The sequence below is a fragment of the Channa argus genome, chromosome 14 (genome assembly GCF_033026475.1).
Source record: "Channa argus isolate prfri chromosome 14, Channa argus male v1.0, whole genome shotgun sequence".
Lineage (NCBI taxonomy): Eukaryota > Metazoa > Chordata > Actinopteri > Anabantiformes > Channidae > Channa > Channa argus.
Window position 1 is genome coordinate 18,855,371 of NC_090210.1, and position 23,726 is coordinate 18,879,096.

Sequence of the window (23,726 nt, forward strand, 5' to 3'; positions counted from 1 at the left end):
TGAGTGGATTGAAAAGCACTTTAGTAGGGAGGAAAAAAAAAAAAAACCCTCGACACTCACATTCTGTGTGCGGCCTTTAAGGTGCGAGGAATAAAAGGGTATTTGTATTAATCGATCACACGCCAAGCCTGGTTGAAGCCGGGCCCTAATGGTTGCTTGCTGTCATTTTGCAAGCAGCTTGTAAAAAGGATTAGAGTGGCTCGGTGGAGTAAGGGCGCATGAACGGCAAAGTTCTGTGGCCGGCAAGGAAAATAAATCAATTTATCCCTGATGGTTGTGCAGTTTGGGAACATAATGCTTAACGATGATAGAGTTTGGACACTTCATACTTGTCATTGTGAAATTGGACTGCCGTGTTGCTAATGATGGTAATGTATGTTGTGCCTCGCCTACTACAGTAATCCTTCACTCTGTCTCACTTAAATGCATCTCATTGTCTGGCATATTGCATTATGAATACCACTGGGGGAAAAAAAGTGGAATTTAATTTATACATTCATTCATTTGAGCAGCCAGTTAATGAAAAAACTGTATAACCATATAAATTTTCTCTTCTTTTCTTTCTTTCTTTTTTTTTTTTTGGTCACAGGCGATTGTAACTTTGAGAAGCCACTGGCAGCGTGTGGATACAGTCAAGGCAGAGAGGATGACCTTGACTGGGAGCAAGCCAATACTAGAGAGAAACCTTCATCAGATCCGTGGATCCCCTCAGGTAAGGACAGTGAGAAAAGATTCCATCACTATATAGGGAATATAGCACTGCCAGAGTCTGTACATTTGACACTCTTAGAAGCAGTTTTCCGCACCAAACCAAAAATGTCTTAATACTAAGAAAACCACCCTGTGCATAATTTTTGACATCATACCCGAAGGAATTTTACTTCATGTGAATATCCGTGCATCCTTTAAAATATACTTAAAGTGGCCGAGCTGAACGCATAGTGACTATAAATATGCAAAACAGGCAACGAGCACTTACATGACATACACTTAGGTTTATTGCAATGAATGAAATGTTTCTCCAAATGACCAGTTTCGTTTGATGATGTAGGTGTTTGCATTGCACATTTTTCTGATTAGGCTATACAGTATGTTTGACTGTAATTGGAATATATAGTAAGACTCCATGTAAACAACTTTGGTGTTATAGAGTAATAAATATTGATTACTGTTCTTGTACTACTATTAAATGCTCTAAAGATGAATCTTAAAGAGAAAACAATATTTCCACATTCTTCTGTAGACTTCCAACACAACTTTCTCTTTTATAATTAGTGTGAGATATCGATGCAGCTTGTTTCCATGTCAGTACATCTGCACAGGATCTTTGGGATGGCCACATGAACTGAGACAAAAGCAACATTTGATATCAAAATATTAAGATCCATTTTAATTAACGACATATTTCCATCAGCAGCATATTGAAATTCATTAAAGTTGTTCTCCCTGCTTTGTGTGTCTGTCGCACACAATTTGTCTCTTTAATGTTCCATTGATCGCTTTTCATTTGATTTGAAATGCAGAGACATCACCACCACTGAGCAGAAGGCACCTAAGGACTAAAGACTAATGGAATGATTTTTTTTTTTTTCATGTTATAACAAAGGTAGCGTTGCAAACTAATGGATATTGTTTTCCTCCCCTATCTGATGCCTAATCTCACAAAGGCTGCATCACAGATAGATTGCACTGGGCCCCCCCCAGTGACAGAGAGGGAATTAATTAGCAGGGCCGCACTAATTTTAAGCAGCCAGTGCCCAGACCTGTTTGTGCGCATCAGGCTGATGTGTGTTGAACTGCCCCAGAGAAATTACTTTTCATGGGGGAGGGGTGAAGTGTCTACTTCTTCTATCGCAATTTATTAATGTTGAGACAAATGGAGGCTGGGCAAAGGTTACAGCGAAATCTGGAAAAGCCTTGACCTACAAATTAACACCTTGTGCCTGGTCTAAATTTAACATCTCTGATTAAAATCCCATGTCTAGTTAAGAGGTGTCCCTGATTGTATTGCCTAGCCTGAGTACACTTCACATAAGCTTTTTGTCTACCTGTGCATCATGAATTGTGCGTAATTAACAGGTTGCCACTCTTTCTTCATTTCCCTGTGTAAGCTCTCAACCTGCGCCGCGAAATTGTAATCTCTCCTCTTTGACCGCACTGAAAGGGATGTGAAACGTAGCGTACTTGATAGTTGAAATTGTTTTAGGGCTACAGGAGAGGAGGATGATGGGTAGAAATGCATTTAGGTGAAAGCCGCACCGGTATAAAAGCTATCTCACCTCTGATTGCTGCCTCACTCTAAACCTGTACTTATGCCTCTTGAAAAAAACGACCTTATCATACTCACAGAACAGATTGTTATCCTACCTACTCTCCTGGCATGGAAATGGAATAGGAGTAGACTCAGAATATTACTATCTTTGGCATCTTAGAAATTGGTTGTAGACTATCTGTCAAAATACAGTAACACTGTTCTTAATGTTTGTGTGGATGTAGGCCTTAAATTGTGACCCTGACTAGGCTTAAACCAAATTATACATTTATCATGGAGGTTTCTGCACTTCATGTTTGGGGCAGCTGTGGCTCATGTGGTAGAGGGGTTGCCCACCCATCCCAGGGCTGGCAGCTCGATCCCTGTCTCCCCCATCCGTGTGTTGAAGTGTCCTTGGGCAACTGAACCCCCATTATATTTTTTTGGTGTAGAAAGCTGCAAAGAAAGGATGTAGAAGTTAGGGTGGTGGATGGGGTTTGTAACTTTGTTGGAGTTTGTCAGAGTTCTCTTTCCGTCTGTTTCTGACTTCATCAACCATAACCACACTCCTTGCCTAACCCTAACTATATGGAAACCATAGTTTATTGCCCCAACCACAATCTTGTCCTGCCAAGCCCACATTGTAACTGCCATGTGTATGAACCAAGAGACAAATGTTTAAAATAAATGTTGGAGGTGAATATAAACAAACAGGGGTCTTGCAGAATCATCCAAAGCTGATATTCTTCTCAGTCAAAGGTTAAAACGCCATCACTTGGATTTTTTTACAGTGACAATGTAAAGTTGATATTATCATCTTTTAAACCCAGTTCATAAAGCAAAACCATGATCTTGTTACTTAATTGGAGGTTTAAAACATTCTTCACAGATCGGAATGCTGCAGGTTATCATCTGCGAGCAAAAACACGTGTCAAAGGCTTGTGGAATCAATAGGAGACATCGTGAATTAGCGTGCTACATCAGTGAGGTAAGTGTAGAGAATGCACTCATTAGAGGCCTTGAGCAGAGTTTGATGTCAGACCGCTGAGGACTCTCCTTCATCCTCAAAGCGCACGCTGCAACCAGAAACCGAACTGGCCCGATTCCATCCCAGCATGTAAATAAAAGAGTACCAAAACGGAAAAGCGAAATTAAACGCAACAAGGAAAACAAGCCCTCTGGTCACATGTGGAAGAGACTGAGTGCCTGAAACTCATGGTTGTTTACAACCAATGTGCTCCCTACCTAATTGCTATGTCTGGATGGCGAGTAGCCTTGTTTATCCCTCCACGCAGCTCTGATTGCATGCTTTGGCTCCTTTAGGGTGGCTCAGCCCAGCTCTGAGTCCCTGCATGTCTACTTGGGCACCCCCCAGTGTGCTCCCTCTCCCGAGTCAACTAGTAGAAGCTGCCAGCAGAACTGTCACTGTCAGTCCTGCTCCTACCAACAAGCCTCATCTGTCCTGGACAATGATAATAAAACCCTTTCAGTTAAGACAACACTCATTCAGCCATGGATGAGAGCCCTGGACGCACTTCTGTCAGCATTAGCGTTGATAGCACATTATTTGATGGGAAAGTTAGCACACTTGAGTCGAAAACATTTGAATCATGCCTTCGAAAACAAATTTATACTATTCTATCCTCCATAGCTACCCCGGTGTAGTGCCATAGTCTCATAGAAGAATAAAATAAGCTGACTTTGTGGGGAAGTTTGCAGTGTGGTGCTGCGGGGGATGTCCAGATGCCATTAAGAAGGAAGCTGTTTTTAGTGAGCCCCAGCTGGTGCAGAGGCTGCCTCTCCTCTGATGGTGTCATGGTTGTTGCCAGCAGTAGGCTGCTGCTCCCTGGCTCTCCCACGAGACTCATTCTGGGGAATAATGGCAAGAGGGGGAGGAGAAAGAAGGTCCTCTAACAAAGATTAATTAAGGTTTTTGTATTATGCAAAGCACAATAGAAGATTCAGCTCAGGCTAAATTACTTATTGTTTTATTTCTAATGTCTGCTCTAAATATGTTGCAGGAGAGAAATTTAATGGGTTTTTTTTTTTGTTTGTTTGTTTGTTTGTTTGTCTCGCTGTGCACAAGGGTTTCTGATAGCATGCCCTTGGTAGATAATGACACCTAGACAATAGTGAAGGAATGGCAGACTGACGTTCTTCATAGAGTGATGGTGATCTTCTTTCTTGTTCATTCTTGTCAGGTTCATAATGTGTTCATGCAAATGCAGCTCACTCTAGACCTTACAGGGTGCCTTACTTAGAGTGTGGCTGCACACATGTGAATAAGCCAGATAATTTCGAAAGGCCGACCGATCACCGACCATTTTGACAAATTTATACGTTGGACACCGAGTGTCATTTATGATGTTGCATGTGTTGTGCAAATGATGTGATAGGAGAGTACACCCGCTGACTGAAGGACGGCAGCAATTTAATCAGAATTTAAATCACATCAGCAAAAGATGGGATTTGCTGTTGAGATGGGAGTGGCAGCACGTCGCGAAAATAAGCTAATTGCTTTTGAGCTATTCACAATGTGAACGGTGTTGGCAAGGTTGTGAGGCTAAGGAGAAACGCCATTATATGATTAGGGGATGAAACAGAACAGCAAATTATGACGTCTGATCAATTTGTGAATTAATTCTTGGGGATGGAGGACTGGGATTTTCAATTTAGTGTGTTCGTGGGGTTAAGCAGTGTACCGTGGTCTGAGTAAACAGGATTGCACCCATTACACATTTGCATAGTGTATATTTTCCCATTAGTGTGTGTTGTATGTACAGTTAGGCCTAATCATGCAGCTAGGTGACTCACATGAACAGTGGTGGCTGTGTAATGGGTTTGTATCAGGCAAATGGACCATTATATGACCCGTTTATTGCAGTGGAGCGCAAATAGTGCATGCTGCATATAAGATTACATATTAAGCCATTAGGAATTGCTGTTGATTGACATGAAGCAACAATGGCTGCTGCCAGGGAACATAATAAGGGTCAGTTGTTCCAGCTGACTAAAATGACAGGGCTGAAATGTGTAGCTCATGATGGATGGTTTTGGGTGAATCTGTTTGACACTGTCAAAGAAACCTGCCAGGACCTTCATATGGAGAGCCCAAAACTTATTCAGTGTTATTTTATCAGGCACCTCTCATGTTTGAAAGGACACAGGGAAAGTTCTGGAAAATTGAGCAGAGGCCACGGATGTTCACATTAACAGCCTAACCCTCACAGCGAGAGCATTTTTGATTGGTGGCAGACAGTGAGAATAGCCCCGTCTTCATTGACATTTCCGAAGCGGCGGCCATGCTTTTCTGCGGTGGTGACCTCTGTGAATTTTATTAGCAAATGAGACCTGGAGGGTTTGGGTTTAAAGAGTGCCCCTTCATTCTGATTTCCCCCACATAATGATTTTCACAGAGATCAGGACCTGAATAGAGGAGAAATAATGAGCGCTAGTCATTATTGCAAATTATATCTTCTGCTCAGACCATCACTCAACTCATAATTAATCTAAATACCTTCAGCCTATAGACTTTGGTGATTAGGATTAGACAGCTCCCTATTTGTGTGAACTAAATTATATCAGACTGTATCCCCAATAAGATGACTTTCCTATCTTCTTTTAAAATGGGAGCTGAGGGGAAAAAGATATAAAAATGTAGCTTTTTTAGCAGCTTTGTGTGTTTTGCTACTTTGCGTCTTATTTTGGTTGATAGATGTTTTAAGGATGCTTTGTATTCATATAACCCCACTGTGCAGTGAATTTTTTTCTTTGGCTACCTTGGTGTTCAACTGAATAATGGTCTTATGTCTTTATAATAAAAAGCCTATTTATCCACTGGAGTTTTATCATTTGTACACAAGAGAAATATGGATTCGACAGCTCTTCCTTCTACCTTCCAACCAACTCTGAACCACCTCTTGCCTTCTAAGACCTTTATAAAATAAAGACTGGCTAAGGACTAAGACCGAGAATGAGGAAATTAGGACGTGGGCTTGTCACATTGTTGTAATCCTGACAAAGCTGTCATTTCTAAATTGAGTTTGATTGTTTTACAAATGCTGGAATTCATACTGTATATGACTTCTTAAATCTGTCAAAAGGATTATGCTCGTCACCATAATCACCTTTGCCCGCTTGCTCAGGATAATGCCAGAGTAGTTATGCTAAGATAAATAGGCTTTAATGTGAGCTCTCTAGAGTTTGGAATGAGGCTGGAACACCAGGACATTAAAGTATTTAGTTCTTTACCAGTAATTCACCAGCATCCTCTCTCAGCTGATGGCACCTCTTCCCATATGGACACAAGCTGTGACCAACTTCCAATTGCTCAGGCAGTGTGAGTGAGCTAACGGGGCAAAAGGATTAACCTGATAGAAACCTTCCCCTGGAGTATGTCCACGGTTCTCTTTGTATGGCTCATAATACCATTAAACCACTACGGGTGTTTTGGATTGGAACATTTGTGGGTTTGTAAGAAAATAAAAACCACTTTCCACTGGGGTAAATAAGCAGCTATTTAGGTCATGTGTATTGCTTGTTCAGTGTCTTTCATGCAGGAATTTCAAGCAAGCCCGGTTGCCAGAGATCTGGTACCACTTGGTCGTTATGGAAAGCATAGGAATTTCTGTCTAAGGATCAATTTAGCATTTCCATAACGTCGATGAACATATTGGACAATTACGTTTTAAAGCCGATGCAGCTAACCAAAGATAGTGTCTTTTTTTTTTTATTACCATTCCTTGTCAAAACCTGATGCCTAGATTTCCCATAATGCAACTCAACAGCTGACAAATTAGTCAGATGTGCAGATGCATTCTGCAAAAACTGGCTAATGTAGGTGAGATGAGACAGACAAAGAGGTCTGACAATTTCACTTCCTAACTTTCTAACTCTAAACATTGAGATTTTTTTTTTTAAGTTTTTAAACTTTTCTCATCATCCCAGACTGAATCAAATGATTTGAGAAAAAAAATCATTATTTAAGGCAGACATTACAATTTTGGAGGCAAGTCTTTGATACATGAATTCCATTGGAAGACAGCATTATTACTCTAGTCCCAGCTTGTGTCTCTTACATACTGCTAACCTTCGAGTTGTAGTGTCTCTTGATAAACTCAGCAGCTCATGGTAACCATTTGTGAACCTGTAATGGTTTGATTTTGAAGGTATTTCTCAAATCCCCAGACTCTTCTAGGTCTACAGAATAAAGCATTTTAGCATTACCTGGACAGTTAGCACTGGAATATATGTTATACTTAAGATGCACAAGCTGTAAACACACTTTAATGTGAAAAATCAGTCCACCTTAATCACAATTACTTGCCAATTTACCAAATTACCAAATGTGGACCATTTTTATTACAACATAAATATTGCCTCAACCATCCAATAAATTCTCTGACAATTAATGTACTGTATGAGTAATGTAATATCGGATTCCTATTCATGCACAGTGCCCTTGTTAATAAAATCGTATATTCCAGCATAATAAAACACATACGTTTCTATTTGTACCCTTCATTTCCAAAGAATAGCAGTACAAATATATGTAGCATCTACAGCAGGAATACTTCATTTTTTACTAATTCATTTTTCATAAGGCTCTCCATGTTCTCCATGTTCTGTCATCATTGTAATAGAGGGTGAAGGTGGCCTACATTGAAATAATAATAAATCTGTTCTTCTGAATACCTTAGACAATAGCAGAGCCCTGGCCTTTACAGAGTTGCAGAGACAGGTCTTGAGTCTGCTGAGAGCTCTCTATTTTTAATTGGTCTTCAACACGCCATTGTTAAGGCACAAGAGATATAGAAAGAGGAAGAGAGGGTGGGGGGGGGGGGGGGGGAGACACCCTTGTGCATCACTAGCACATTAGCACAGCACTAACACAGTGTCATTATAATTTACTCGTAGTCTCGCTGGCTAATTAGCTTGTCATGGTGCAGCAGGTCCTGCAGAGTATGTGGTCATTAGGCTCGAAGAGCATAGAAACTGAATGACAGTGTTCTCCTGTCATCTTCTTCACTTCTGTTTAGACTGTGACAATAGCAGCACGAGGAGGCGGCAGTCGGCTGATATATTTTATTCTCATGTTTTATGGTGGCCAGTAATGAGGAAAGGAAAAGCTTTTTTTTTTTCCCTTATTGTGTTTGGGTTCACTGACCCAATTCAAGACAATTTGTAGGCCTCAAATTTGGTGACATGAATTTTACTGCCTTGTTGCTGTACTGCAGCTCCGCAGCCTGACAGTGGGGAAGAAATGTTCTAATAGTTACATGTGTTTCCATCAAGTAATTGCACTTAAGTACCACTAGACATTGCATTCAGTGTTATTAAACAAGTGACAGCTTACAAAAGGTACCTGTTGTTCTATTAATAATTTATTTACCTGGTAGTAAAAAATGTACAAATGTTGATTGAGGAATCTTTAATTACCAGCGAAACCCATGCTTTGCTTAAGTCTCCTTTGGAATAACAGGGTCCTGAAATGAATAGAACACCCTGTTTTAATCATAGAGCCGCGCTGGTGCCAGCATCTTTGTCTTTGTAACATGAGCTACAACTGAACAAATCATCCACTGATTATTATTGCTGGTTCGCATTACACCGGTGCTTGCCAGTGCCTCAAAGGGGAACAACAAAGATGTTTTGGACACCTGAGCAGATGGCTGAATTTTATTAAAGTGACCTCAGAGCCCTCCTATAGAAGCACCTGACTGAGGCTGGACAAACAAGTGTCCCAGAGTCCTCTCATCTCCTGCCGTTCTACATGGCCCTTACACAACTCCCCGCGTAGCCCCAGAAATAATTAGCCTCAACAGTTGAATCCGAGACAAACTAAAGGTTAATAATACATTAAAAAGCTCAGAATGTGCTGTTCACTACAGTGAATCATAACAGAGAGATCATGCTGTGCGAGAAAATCTATAACTCAGAAAAGCCACAATCATAAATAGTTAATTGCAACTTGGAAAGGTGAGTTTTTTTTTACAGTAAACAAAAGGGGGATGTTTACATGATGATGAGTCGATGATCACGATATTTAAAATCAGTTCATAAAACTTGTGTGTTTGTCCAGTCTCACCTCAGATTACCTCAGTGATTGGAGTTCAGTTTTCATGGCAACGTCTCCATTGTGATCATGTGATTTATACTAAGTATTGGATGTTGGAGGTGCTCTGTTGTCATGGTGATATTTCTGTAGTTCCACTGTTGTCATGTGATGACAACTGAGACGTCTCCATGGCAATGCAAAGACCATCCACTGACTCTTTCTGGAACTAGTTCATTCACTTACTCACTTACTCTTATGTTGTGACGTTAATTCACCAGAGGGACCCTGATGTGCATGTTCAGTGGGCCGCACAACGTGGAAAAACCAAATGCACTAGGCAAGTGGTTTTCAATCAAGGAGTCCTGTATCAGACCCCTAAATAAATAGCAGAAGTCATTATGTCATTCCCGGACTAGACTCTGTTCCATTAGCATCAGCAACTCAATGCAGTCTCTCAGAAAGCATTTCTTTCATCATTCTTTATAAAAAAATGTAGCATGTTCTACAAGATTTCTTTCCAATACCAAAACAAACATCCAACCACTACGACTCAAGCTATTAGAAGTAGAACGTTTCAGAAAGTTTATCAACAATTCAATTTGTAGCTTCTAAAAATAGGTAGTAATAACACAAAATGAAAATAACTCGTGTCTGAAAGCTGAATTTATTATCAAAGTAATTAATTACGGTGTTCCTCAGGGGTACTTTTTAAGCCCACTGCTTTTTACTATGTACATAAATAATATCTTTTCTCTAACCTAACACTGTAAGGTACATTTTTATGTGGATTACGCTGTCTTGTATGCGAAAGGCCCCACAAATAATCAAGCCTTCACCACACTATTGGCTGCTTTCAATGACCTGCAATCCTTTGTCCTAAACTCCCCAAGAATTTGGAATTTTACAGGACCGCGAATCTATCCATAGTCAAATACCTTTGGTTAGATAGTAGATTGTCCTACAAAAGTAAGAAATAATCTTGTTCAAAAACTAATATTTTTGAAATGAATAAAAATATTATACAAGCCACAATACAGTCTACCTTGGATTAGGGATATATCCTTCTGCATGCTGCAGCTATTGTATATAGACCACTGGAAACTGTTTATCACCGAGCTATTCAATTTATTACTGCTGAAAGCTATATCGAAAGGTTGAATGGTCATCTTTGGAATCTAGAAGGATTTGCCATACCTGTAGTTCTATATAAAAGGCCTTGTTAGCTGAGTTACCAAGATATTTGGCATCCTCAGCTGAGTTCACAGCACATGGTCACAACACTAGATCACAGGAGACCCCTGAAGACCCTCATACTAACTAGGACCTAGTAAACACGGGTTTCCGGTCATATTTGCCCTGTAATTGGAATGAGCTGCAACACACCTTTTATTTTTATTTTTTAAAAATGCATGTAACAAAGGAGATCTTGCATCACAGTGAGGTTCCCCTAAAGGAAACAAAACAATTGACCTTCAATTGGGGACCTTGTTAACAGTATACAATAGCATGGTTTCATTACTGTTTAGGATCCTCATATGATCTTAAACATGTTAAGATACTATGAAACAAACAACTTGCTAATACCTGACAAACAAAGCTGAGCAGGCTGACTCGGTGTCATCACAACTCACTGCTCCTCCTCTGCTGCTCCCTCTCCTCCTGTTTCATTGTTTAAACATGACAGAACCCCCACTTGTTATCTGAAGCTGGAGACAGATGGAATTGGTGAGCGTTGCAAGTGCAGCACAACAAGACAAGTGGGCAAGCTCGAGTCACTGATGGAACAAATAGGTTTTTGTGAGAGCCTGTTTGCCTGACACACTCTGGGAGCATGCCTGCTGATTCAGTTGACGTTATGCACCCCCCTTTTTAACACCATATCAGAGCGAATCACCAGATGTTAAGTTTAACGACAAAGATTCACATCCACTGAGGTTCAGCTCTGCCTCACTTGCAGGAGAGCAAACGCTTTTTGCTCACAGGTTGTTTGCCTCACCTCTACGCAAAACGGGCTTTCTGATCATAAAAAAGGAATGTATTTCAACATAAACTGACTGTCTTTTGGCTGTGTCTTAAAAGGCTGTTATGATTTGTGCCGTCACATTACAAAGCCAAGCTAAATAGGATGATGACAAATAGTAGGTGTTCTGCATCCCCCTGAAAGTTTGCCAATTTAATAATTCTCACTTGTGTTTTATTGGCAAGAGGGGAGAAAATTAGATTAACCTTTAATATTGAACCAAAGCGATAAAATCTAAATGACGCTTGCTTGGCAAATAGATTTGAACTTATTGATTTTTCATCATTTCCTTGCTCTCTGTCATTGAGGGGGGAAAACACTACCCTAAAACATCCGGCGTTTTTGGAATTAGTCTTTCTCTGTCTCCGTATTTTGATAAATGGCAATGATTAGAGAGTTCCTATCGATGCAAAGAGCGTTTTCTCATTAAGGACACGCTGCAATTCTCAGCACTAATAGCAAAGATCTTAGCACAGTCATTTACGTGCTTCCATCATACTCTTATAAGATTATGTCTTTTATTTAGTTACTGTTAAATCTCAGGACCTCATTGCTAGCAATGATTCTTGTCGTGGTGATTTTGGGCCTCTGTTAATAACAAACCGTCTCTAACTAAAGAGTTTCCAACAGTATCAAATGAAATAATGAACATATTCATAATTTGATAAGAATTTGTTACAGAGATTTAAGGCCCAATATCATAACTTTTTTATTTTTATTTTTACAATTTTAAACAAGTCTCAGAGGTCCGCTTGTGTAATAAATTGGATCATGTGTTGTGCATGTCTCTATTTTACTTTAATATAAAATGTTACACGCCACACTGCTCTTTTGCACATGTAGTTGTGCTAGTGAACAGAATACAAACGTTATAAGGAGGAGACTGGGGTGGATTGACAGGCCAACTAAGCACATGACCACCCAGCAGGAAATTGGAGAGTCCAGTTTGAAAATACTCCTTTTGCTTTTATTGTAACCAGTCATGTGATGCACACAAGGAAGCAGTGATTTTTTTTTAAGGTGGTACGCAACTTTTTTTTTTTTACTAATGCTGAGTATCTTTATTTAGTGCCTAAACCTACCCCTGGTGTCTTTGTGCCTAAGTCCAACTAACAGTATATAGTTATAATCCACTTTTTAGGATAATAAATTCTGCTTTTATCGTTTCCCTTTTGGTGTCATTGTAAGAGATGCCAGCCTCCCCTGTGTTACCCAGCACTAAAACAAAGAAATTTGAGCAAATACCTTCCTGTCTATGTGGGCCTCTTTTAATGTACGGTCCTGTTTGTCCATATGTAGATGTGTAGGGAAAAACAACCGACACTGTATGTGCTTAAGGGTTGTAGGTTTGTGTAGGTTTTTCCAGTGTTTGGGCCAAAGCTAAACAAGTGACTATTGTCAGTGTTGACACTAAACTTTGAACTTTGACACAGTTCAACAGTTGAACAGTAAAAAGGGGGTCTGTTATTGGTTCCTGCTCTTTGCTTTGGGTCAGCTCTAGCAGGGTATTCAGGCAGGGCATCATCCAATTTAACGTAAAGCTCAAACCAAACTCTTAACTTGAACTGGAAGAGGACTGAAGGATCTTTCTGACAGTTCACAATTCCCAAATCAAAGCACGGGACTGTCCTTTGTCTCACTTTTCCCCTTCTCACTTCTAACTCTGCTGTAATCTCCTAATGCCTTGCTCCCCGCACCAACCTGAACATTGAATACAGCTCCCACTGTTGTCATAGCTCATACCTACTTCTAAATCTGACGGCTCATAATAATTTAAACAATCAAGTCATAAATAGGAGCATGATACTACATAAATGACTCCCTTTATGACCTCATAAAGCAAGAGAATTCACACTGGCATTTTGAAGCACACTTTTCTGCAAAGAAAAAGCATAAAAGGGATGAGGTCTGGACTATTTCACGTGTCTACACATACTGGAGACCCAAATGTTGAAAAATGATCAAAGTGGATTTTGCATTAGAGGGACCTTTCTGTTCCCATAAGAGCACACTATGCATCTTACTTTAAATATACATTACTTGTATTTTACCTTTTTTGAAAAAATTACTTTGATTTTTGTTATTTGAACACCCCTTGGTTTTAATGTTTTGAAGCTAAGCACAGGGTTGGGTGCGTGAAACTCAATCAACAACATCAGCTATATTTCTACATAGTGTTTTGGGTTTTGTTAGCATCTTTATACAAAGTCTGTTCACTGCTGTACATACAGTGGGACACTGTAGGAATGAATTTCATTTTTTCGTGCACTGTTTGTTCTGATTGTCAAATAAAACCTATTGCCCTTATGACCTAAAGCATTTATTTCTGTTGCAGGTTCAGCCTTCATGATGGTGAACACGTCAGGACGTTTTGCAGGGCAGAAAGCCTTACTGCTGACGCCCCAGCTCAGGGAGAACGATACGCATTGCATTATCTTCCACTACTATATAGGAGGCAGAGACAACAGCCATCCAGGCCATCTTAATGTCTATATCAAAGAAAACAACAGTCCAATGGGGATGCCTGTTTGGAACGTGTCTGGTCCAGCTACCCGCTCCTGGTCACAGGTAGAGCTGGCTGTCAGCACCTACTGGCCCAACTTCTACCAGGTGAGGGAACATGGTCTCAAACAAGCTTTTTTATCCTTTTTTTTTGGTCTCATCACAAATCTAGGTTGCTCATTGTAAGCAGCCTTTATAGTTAACCCAAAGTCATTAAAGTCTGTTCGCTTGGTGGAGTGAGACAAATTTATTATTTGAGAAGGTCCAAACAATTGCACAATAGCCCATTCAAAACACCTAAGGTTATTGATTTCTGGGCCTATCTCGGTATCCATGGTAATATGTTCTGTCTCCCTTCCAACTCAGCCAGTTCTCTTTTTCCAATTCTAAAAACTCATTTTCACTTACCAATGCACATGACTGCTGGCCAAGGCAAGGTGATTTCACACTTGCCTGGCTATTAGTCTTCTCCGGGCTTGTTCCACCAGTCCACCAAATGTTAATTGATGCAGAGAGACCCCTTAACCCCCCAATGGGAGACAGCCTCTTGGCGAATTATTTCATTATGGCCTGGTAGAGCTGTTCCACATTGGAGCTGAGGGGAGTCCTCCTGCCTGCTCATCACAGCTACCCTGATAACTTGGTTAACAAGGGACACTGCTGAGCTTCTCACTGCTGAATGCAAGAAAGGAGGTTTAATGAGAAGCGCGCAGACAAAAGAAAGACAGAAGAGGGGGAAGGCAACAGTTGAGTAGGACAGAATCTGCTACAGCTAAACCACTAATAGTCACTGCCCACTGTTGACAGGATGGCAACCCTTGTGAGACATAATGATGCAGAGTCAGACTGGTCAAATGTTTTCAGTTCGGCTCAAGAGTCTTGAAGATAAAAGGCCTGTAGCACAGCACCAGTTTGTTCCGATTCATGCAACATGCAGACACGTGTCGCAGAAATGAAGCGAAGACAACAAGCCGGAGCGATACGTGTAATTGTATCTGAATTTGAGTAATAAGGTTGTTGCTCAGGTTTTGGCACATTGCTTTCGAATTCTAAGTGAAGGTGATGGTTTAACGTTCTGCCTTGCTTGATTTGTAGTGGGTTTCAGCAAATCCTGTATGCGTAGGAAGAGCTTAGACCTAAAATGACATATTATGCTTTCCAGTGTGTTCAGTGAAATTCCCAGCATCTGTTGCCTTTCAAACCCCAGTGGAAGCACTTTCTCTGTATTGTTCCCGGCCCAAACTGACAACATGGGTAAATGCAAGGGTGCTAATGATCTGAGCACCACTCTGTCAAGAAAAAGAGAGGCCAATCTTTAAATTGTCATTAATTAACAACACTAATTATAGGTATCTTTAATTGCATAGTAACCCATGCAATTGTCAAAGGGAAGCCACCTGATACTTGGAAATTATTTTTTAATTACCAGTAAGGCTTTTAGTCATCATGAGCTTTTCAGCCTATGATAATTACTCTTGTGTCAGGTCATTCCAAAAACTTTTAATTGAGATTGTCATGCATTTCCAAAAAAGTGCAGAACATTGCACAAAAAAACTATAATTTTCAGTTAATGCATGATACAATTTATAAAAGTCTTGGATGCGCTGTTCAAAATATGTGCTTTGTGCACAAGATGAAAAGCTGTTATTTATCATGATTTGCACCCGTGAGAAAGAAAACCCCCCTTGTCCTCATTTATCTCAACTTCTATACAGTAGAGCCTATGGCAGAGCTAATCAATCCTGCTGTAATGTAGTATTTAGCCAAGTCCCTCAGGGACAGCCAGTGCCGTAATGTAGACATTGAATGTTGAGTTCACTGTCTGTCCCACTGACAAATGAGAAATGTGAACTTTCCAGTGACATCAACAGCTTTTGTCCCATGTGGATATTTTCACTGTGTGGGTCAGGCCCAATTATGCACTGCACTATCATTGATGTTGGAATCAATTATATCACAGCTATTAGGCAGGCTGACTGATGTCTGTTGCACAAACAAAGGATTTCAATTAGAGAGTGGGGGCCAGTTCATTTGTCTGGTGGCGATATATGGAGTTGTTGGCCTTTTAATTTCCTTTAAATTAGCCTGTAATGAGGCCATAATTGGCACCCAAGACATTCACTTTCATATTTCATGAGACGAAAAAAGAAATTTATAATTAGACACCGTTATCTGAAGGCATCCTGCCTCCCAGATGACAATGGTAACTATCTCCGCCTCCACATTTCCTGGGCTACAAAAGGAATCTCAGAGATGTAAGTGTGTGCCATCGAGCTACAGCCAGCAGGGCATAAGTGTCTGGGTGACACTGCAACATATCCTTTAAATTATTTACACCCTTCACTGGCAGTTATAGGCTTATATTTAGTGAAAATTGGCATGCGAAACATGTGTAGCTGTAGTGTGTGTGGTGTAACGGGCCTCTGCACCACACCCTGGGTTTGGGAAGGGACTGGCATTCTGTTTCCCTTTTTATCACACTGCAGACCATGGAGTACATAACTCTGACATTCTGCTGAGACACACCCTCTGTTAGAGCTTAGAGCCATTTGTTTGCCAGGAGAATCTGTCCCTTAAAATAGGGTCATGTTAGTCCTACACAGCACAGTTGTACTTGACTTCAGATTTCTTGTTGTCAGCGATGGCAACAAACATGTCAAACAAGTGAAACTAGACCCAGAGCAACTGTAAAATGCAATCTGAGTCTCATCATGCCCTTTTTAAATTATTTTACAAGGTTGGTTTACTCATATTAAAAAGAGAACATGTTGACACTTACCTCAGACTGAAAAATGTTTTTTTTTAAAAAATGTTTCACATTTTTTGCCTTTCAGATTTTTACCCATTACAGGTTTTCAAAGAATCTTTTCTCTTTGGAAAACTGCACAGCCAATTAAAAGTGTAAAGTGACCTGGAACCACCAGGTCTAAATCTGACGGCTGTTCTTAAATTTAAACTTAAGCTATGATGTAAATTTAAACACATTATTAAACGTGTAACTGATAGTCGCTTTCTGTCAAAGGTAGTGTTAGTGTAGCTTACTGTCCTGGTAAACTAAATAAAATATTCCAAATATAATACATTCAATTACATTTTATATATTTGGTATAATATATTGATATTCAATAACATATGGTAAATGGCAAAGCTCCAATGTGTTGGTTGAGTTATTGGAATCAGCTTTTCCATTCCAATATGAATGAAAAACAAGTCAACAAATAAATAAAGTATAAATAAAGTACATATATATTTTCAAATGTTGGCTGGCAGGTTTCCTATACATTGTTTTGCCTCCTGAAACCCTTCCCTAAAAAATATCTTGGACTGTCACACTACTGTGTTGAACAGTGTCAACGAGGTCCAACCTTATCTTATAGAAATGACATTTCTATACAATTTAACTGCAAACACAAACACATTTTCATATAATTGCAGCAGGATTATGTTTCCTTCTGATGTAATGAGGTTGTGGTGACATTTAATGTAAATGGCAAATCTCCAATTATGTTGAAGTAGAACATATGAATAAAATGTTTGCAGACAACTTATTTTGTCCCACCAAAATATGCGATTTTGCAGGAGGCCCCAGCATCTAGTTCTTGCTTGAATCCAATCACACGAGACTCTTTGAGTCAAACTCTTTGTAGCATGACACTGCCACCCTCCCTATCAACATCCTTGCTGATTTGCTTTCCATTAGTAAGTTTAGTTTCATAAGATTTAAACTTTTAGGAAATGGATGAAGTCTTTTTGTTTGATGTTCCATGCAGACACAACAGCTCTGATGTTTTTGTGGCACCACCCAAATTTGTGAACGACTAGGTTGAAACTATTTAGTACTCATTTAAAAACTAGGAAGGACTTCAACAGATTATAACAAATTGAAACTATTCCACGAACAAAACGGAATTTACTTATATGTTGTTGGGATGAAAATATGCTTTTTAGAATGGGGGTGAATTGTCCCATTGAACATGTCCTGATGTTTGCTGTCTTCTGCTCCTGCACTGTGCGTTCATCAAAATCTGTGCTAATCGTCTCAAGGCTCAAACCTAATTTAACACGTGCATGTCATAACACCTATCAACTGTGACATATTGTGGAAATAATGTCGGTGGCCTGCAGCTGTGTGACCAGCTGCAGCTTAGCTAAGTGCAGATCGCATTAGCTGCAGCTGGACTTCTCTGTGCACAGGGGCAACCTCACTCAAGCGCCATTTGAAGACATGTGCCCATTTATCATTGATGTTATGAGTCCCCTCTCTCCTCCTCAGATTGTGTTTGAAGCCGTAACCTCGGGGCAGCGCGGCTTGCTGGCCATCAAAGACGTCGTGGTGCAAGGCCACCAGTGCAGTAAGTCCTTTTTACCTTCACCATAAAAGAATATCATCAAAGAGTCATTGTCGTCTAGATGATGCCCTGCCAAATACCTGTATCGTTGTTCTCCCAGTCCAACAAAAGGCCTTCAAACAATTTGCTACAGTCAAGCCAACATGTAAACTTCCCTCCTCCCGACCCGCTGAACATTTATAAGCATACACTTGACATTTTAAAGCCAATTGTGATGTTGGAGTGGCTGTGTTAAAGCTATCCTGTGAGAGACGGGAGAAACAGTGCAAAGAAGCGGATGAAAAACAAATACCAAATACTGTGTTTGGATTCCACTGTTTCTCTCCACCCTTTTGAATATTCAGCAAAGCAACTCATCTCTCAGATGTTCAGCGTTCGGCTCCCTTTGCTGAATATAAGAAGAAGCACTTCAAAATGCAATGCGGAGCTAATCGACATGTAATCACTAGCATATTTAAACATTTTCTACTTGGCTTTCGAGATGGACTGCTGTTGTGGGAGGATGAGGGCTCTCCTTGATTCCTCATGTCTACGGTTTGGAGTGCACAGTCATGTTAGTCCATATGGCAGAGGTTTAAATTCAAATGCTGTAAGTCACATGGGATTTCATCAATTGAATTATACTTTACTTTAGATGAAGTTTCGCGCTCTGATTGTTGTGCGCTAATGACCTGGTAACCATTTGAAAGCAGCTGAATTCTTACAAATGTTACATCAATAAAATGGATTTATATAGCGATACGTGTTGCATATAAATGTATGCGAGTCAATCAATGACACCTCGCAACAAAATCAATGTTTAAATGCATGAGAGGGTGAGTGGATCAATAACCCACTCAGTAGCAACTGGGTTTTTTTGAGGGATAAGAAAAGTGATCAGAGTGGCTCATCATGGAGCACAGCCAGTTCATTTTCTATTTATACAACCGTGTGGAATATCTAGAACAAAGGTGTGATTATGCCACTGGGTGGGCTGCTTCTCCTGTAATTATTAAAGAAGACACTGGCAATTAGAAAACAACATTTGTCTTTTTAGGCACCAGATGGATTGATGGGACAAAGTTATAAAGGAGGGGTAGTTCAAAGTCGAGGGTATGAAATATTAAATAGAAGTGAAAGTCTTGATGATGAAAGTGATAGAATTAGTTTTTGCCAAGTCTTTAGAGATTTGGGTATGTTTCGAATCAAGGTCGCTCCACTGAATTGCCCTATTTTTCTATGTAGAATAGCGGTACTAATCAGAAATGTTCTACATAAGTTACTTGCCGTGGACTATCCCAGTTTGGGAGCACGCTGATAATGAGCGCAGTTCGAAAAAGAGAATAATGCTTTCGGAAAAAACCCCTAAATCAACAATAGGATGCATGCAGCTAAAGAGACAACAGAAATTAGGCTTTTGGGTGCATTTAGGTGCGATGAGGAGCCCCCCAAAAAAATACTGGCCTTCAGCACTGAGAGGCATTGGCTAATAAAAAAAAAAAGCAGGATGCATTCAAGGCTACTTCTTTCAGTTTCACTTCTTTACCGTAAATTCTTTGCTTCTGCCTGATAAACATTTGCTTTTTGTCTTAGTGAACACACCTCATTTCCTGACTATAAAAGGAGTGGAGGTCAATGCTGGACAGACTGCATCTTTTCACTGCACCGTCAATGGACGCAAACGGGACAGCTTCCGCCTGTGGCTTCAGGTGAGACTTTTTTCTTCCACCCCTACTTTTTCCTAAACCCTACATCAAAGATGAGATCAGAGTCTCTAATCAGTTTCAGACCACAGCCCTCAAGAAATTAATAAGTCTTACTGAACTGGCTTCTCAATATGCATCGTCTGATCTGTTGATCCAGGAGTGCTAATGTTGTTCCTTGTGTTTTTGAATGCACGTTCTCCAATCAGTCGTGCTAAATACATAAGCTCTGCAGCAAACAAACCAAATTTACACACCACAGTAGTGCTGAAGGGAAGAACCTCATCTCAAGATTTGTCTTACTGAATGCTTTATTTTCCAGCCAGAGAGTATGATGTGTACACAGAGTGACATGTGTGCTCATCCTAAGGAAAATACAGTTTCATCAAGAATTAGACTCTCAGGTTATCCACCGAGGAGAGCAATGCAGACTGTCTACGCTTTTGATATGTACTGATATCCAAGTGGCTTATACACACACACACCGAAGACTCAGAGTGAGCAAAGTCGGTCAACTTAAAGGTAAATTCAAAACCCAGATTTAAAAAACCGCCTCGTTAGACTGCATTTTTCCAGATTGTTAATGACCGACAAGGTTGTCAATTCATAAAATTATCGTCCTCTACAGTACTATATGCTGTTCACCTTGTCACACAACACTAACTAATAAATAAAAAGCTGAGTAGATGGGAATAGGCGAAGGTTGGTGTCACTGTTTCCTGAACAGTGTATATACCAGTGCACATTCAATTTGTTTCAAACTCCCAAAAATAATCTGTTGTTCTCCATTTGTTCACAAACTGAAGCTTAGTTTTACCTTTTCCCTGTGTTTGAGATTTTACCTGCTCACCAGATTCCCAGTGGCCTCTGCATCTGGGAAGCAGAGGATTACAGTTGTTTCAGATCACGGCAGTATGGTCTTAACCTATATAGAAGCTGTGTACTCTATCTGGCACAGCTGAGCTGCACAGCAGTCTTGAATTGACCTTGTTCTGAGCAGCAAAGGTAGTGCATCTGGCAGACATAACCCTGCCGGCTCTGCTGCTAAGCACACTGTCACACGTGTGATCAGTGGGAGCGTGACGCTGGGTAAAGGTCCTTTGCCAGGTACTCCATCATTTTAACAAACACGTCCTCATTAGCACAGGATCTGGAAAACAAACATTAAGTGAACTCCCCCGATGACAGTAATGAAGAAATATTTTTAATGAACAAATGTCCCCCATCTGCCTGCTGTGAGGGGTGACAGCTGAGGGGATGTGCATGCATTCCTGTGTAATAAATGCACTCCTGCTATCAGCCCCCAATGGGAACGCTGAGAAACAAACAAACGTGCACGGGAACAGACGAGTAAGCTTTCTAAAACATGAGGTCAGGCCACTTTGCTTATTGCGCTTATTTGTGTGTCCGTCTCCCTTTCAAACAGGGCATCGGTGGACGGGAGGCTCCGATGAAAACCACTAAACCTTGGAACAACCGGCGCTTCATAGGCACTTTCGATGTGGAGAACACAACCAAGGGCGACTCGGGTCGCTACCGTTGCATCGTCCACTCAGACAAAGGGGTTGGAGTGTCCAATTATGGCGAGCTAACCATAAAACGTGAGTATTGGTCCTAAAGCGGGGTTGGAAGGTGGAGAGCTGGAAGGGGTGGGTGGGGGGGCATAACACAGGCTAGCGAATGAACAGTGCAGAGACAGCAGGGATGTTTTCCATCCTCGTGACCTTCATGCATAGAGGAGATAAACAGGAAATGTGCATGTTCGTAGAAGAAACTCTCGTCTGAGGCGATACTAAAAACATTTTTTATGTTGATGTGTTACCCAGGGGGCATTAGTACTTCCTCTGTAAATGCTGTCCTTGACCGAGCATATTTCCACCTAAAAGATCACAAAGGCACGATGCACCGGGTTTACAGTAACCTCACTGATATTTCACTTCTGCAGTCATTTGATATGAATTTATGGAGTCATCTGAAACTAAATCCTGCAAGGCCTCACTTTCCTACAGCACTATAGCCTGGTAATGGCCTTCGATATTTCTTCACCTCAATTTTCTCCCTGTGCTCTCAATTGAATTTACTGCCTCGATTTTTTTCTTTCTTTCTTTTTTTCTTTTCTTTTTTTTTTTTTTTTTTTTTTGTGTGTCTCCAAGCTTTATGTGATTGATAGGTTTAATCCTGGCTGTCCAGATCGAGGTCTGTCAATCATGCTAGAATGGCCGGGACCAGACACAGCAGAGTGAAGAGGGAGATAAAGTCTATCTGCCCAAGTGTATCAGTGGGTTTCAGCGGTGTACTCAAAGAAAATTTACTGACACACTGAAGGCACTCCAAACCACAATTGTGCATAAATTCAGCAACACAATAACTCGCACATCCTCACTCCTAACACATACGGCACTTGCCAGACAGCAGGGTTTTTTTTTTTTTTGCTGATCTCTGCTTTAAATGTGTTACTAGATATATTTTTACACAAGACAAACCAGTTAAGTGCAAAGTGTTTCTTTTTTCATAAATATTTAAAATACAGTCATTTTCCAGATTTAAGCATTTATCAAATCTTGTAATGCATCCCACTTTGAATTCTGCAGAGATTTCACACCTCAATGACTCTGGCATGAGCCAACTCGTTGGAGGAAGAAAAGAGGCGTTGTCACGGTTATAAGTGTCATACATAAAAAAGCTGATATCTCCTCTTATCGTAGAAGTCATAAAACAAGTGCTTAACCCTCCTAGCAAAGTGTCTGAGTCGTAAATCCTCCTTAAATGTGTAGTCACCGCATCCGTAACTGGTTTTTTGGAGGAGTGACCATGGAGTGACTCTGCGGATTATGAGCCTGCTGCAGTTACAAACGGCTGTCTCCCCTCTCCTCATTACCATACACTGCCTTTTTCTGCGACGTGACGAGAGTGAATGCTTGATTATCCCCAGATAATCATTTCTGCCTTTCATGCCAGGACTCAGTCAGAGTTATGTGGAAGTGCTCTGCATGTTTTTCCCTAGCGCCATATGGATTGGCCCAGCGCGTTCCCTTTTCCGTGCCCCCCCTCCTTGTGACGGGCTCTCCTGTAGTGCAGCCAGTGGTTCTGAAAGAGGGATAATTACTCCCTGTTCAAGTGCTGGCTCTTTTCTTGGCCTGGTTAGAATCACCTGGAGCCCTCAAAGCGCCCGCTCAGCTCCAACGTATTATTCTGGGCCATGCTACCAAACTCAAGGCTGCCGAGGCACGTCCGTGTCAGCACTAATGAGAATAGCCACCAGAAATCGAAAGCCGGCCAGTCAAGCTTGTCATTTTACTGTGGCCCCTCTTTTCTTCTCATATCAGGAGCCGATCAATTCTTTACTCAGAGCAGTCCAATTAGACGAGCACACAACGTAATGAGGACCTCTTGCATCTTAACAAGAGAGGCTCAGTGGATGTAACAGGCAAATGAAAGAAGGATTCACAAACAGTCAGGTCTAACTAATCTAACAACAGAGCAGAGTGGCACCTCTTATTATTGCTCTTTGTGTAGTGAATGGCAAATGGGTAGCAAGGGGGGGGGTATATGTCCTACTTATGTACTAGTGTACTTTTTGTACTACTACATTTTATTTTATTTATTTATTGATTAATCAGTGGAAAAAGAACTAAAAGACAATTTTCAGAACTGATGATTAATCTAAGTGCCAGAAATACCAAAGGTTCACTAGTTGCAGTTTATCAAATTTGAGGATTTCGTTTTTGACTGCTTTTTATGTTATTGTAAATTGAATATATTTGGACATACTGTATTTTGATGAGCTATGTACAGTGACCCATTTGCACTTTTAGACAAACAGATAAATCACTTGCCTTAAAAAAGTATTGCTGCTGGAGCTCTG

The 23,726-nt window shown here is 40.6% G+C and overlaps 1 protein-coding gene across 7 annotated transcripts in view; it reads left to right on the top strand.

The window, feature by feature from the left end:
- The window catches only part of LOC137098565 (receptor-type tyrosine-protein phosphatase mu-like), a 147,160-nt gene that overhangs the window by 33,850 nt on the left and 89,584 nt on the right, over positions 1–23,726 (top strand). For all 7 annotated transcript variants that reach the window (XM_067474920.1, XM_067474918.1, XM_067474921.1 and 4 more), the window contains exons 2-6: positions 590–712; positions 13,664–13,938; positions 18,104–18,182; positions 19,752–19,867; positions 21,288–21,462. In XM_067474920.1, the coding sequence (XP_067331021.1) occupies positions 590–712; positions 13,664–13,938; positions 18,104–18,182; positions 19,752–19,867; positions 21,288–21,462 (768 nt within the window). The remainder of the gene's footprint in view (positions 1–589; positions 713–13,663; positions 13,939–18,103; positions 18,183–19,751; positions 19,868–21,287; positions 21,463–23,726) is intronic.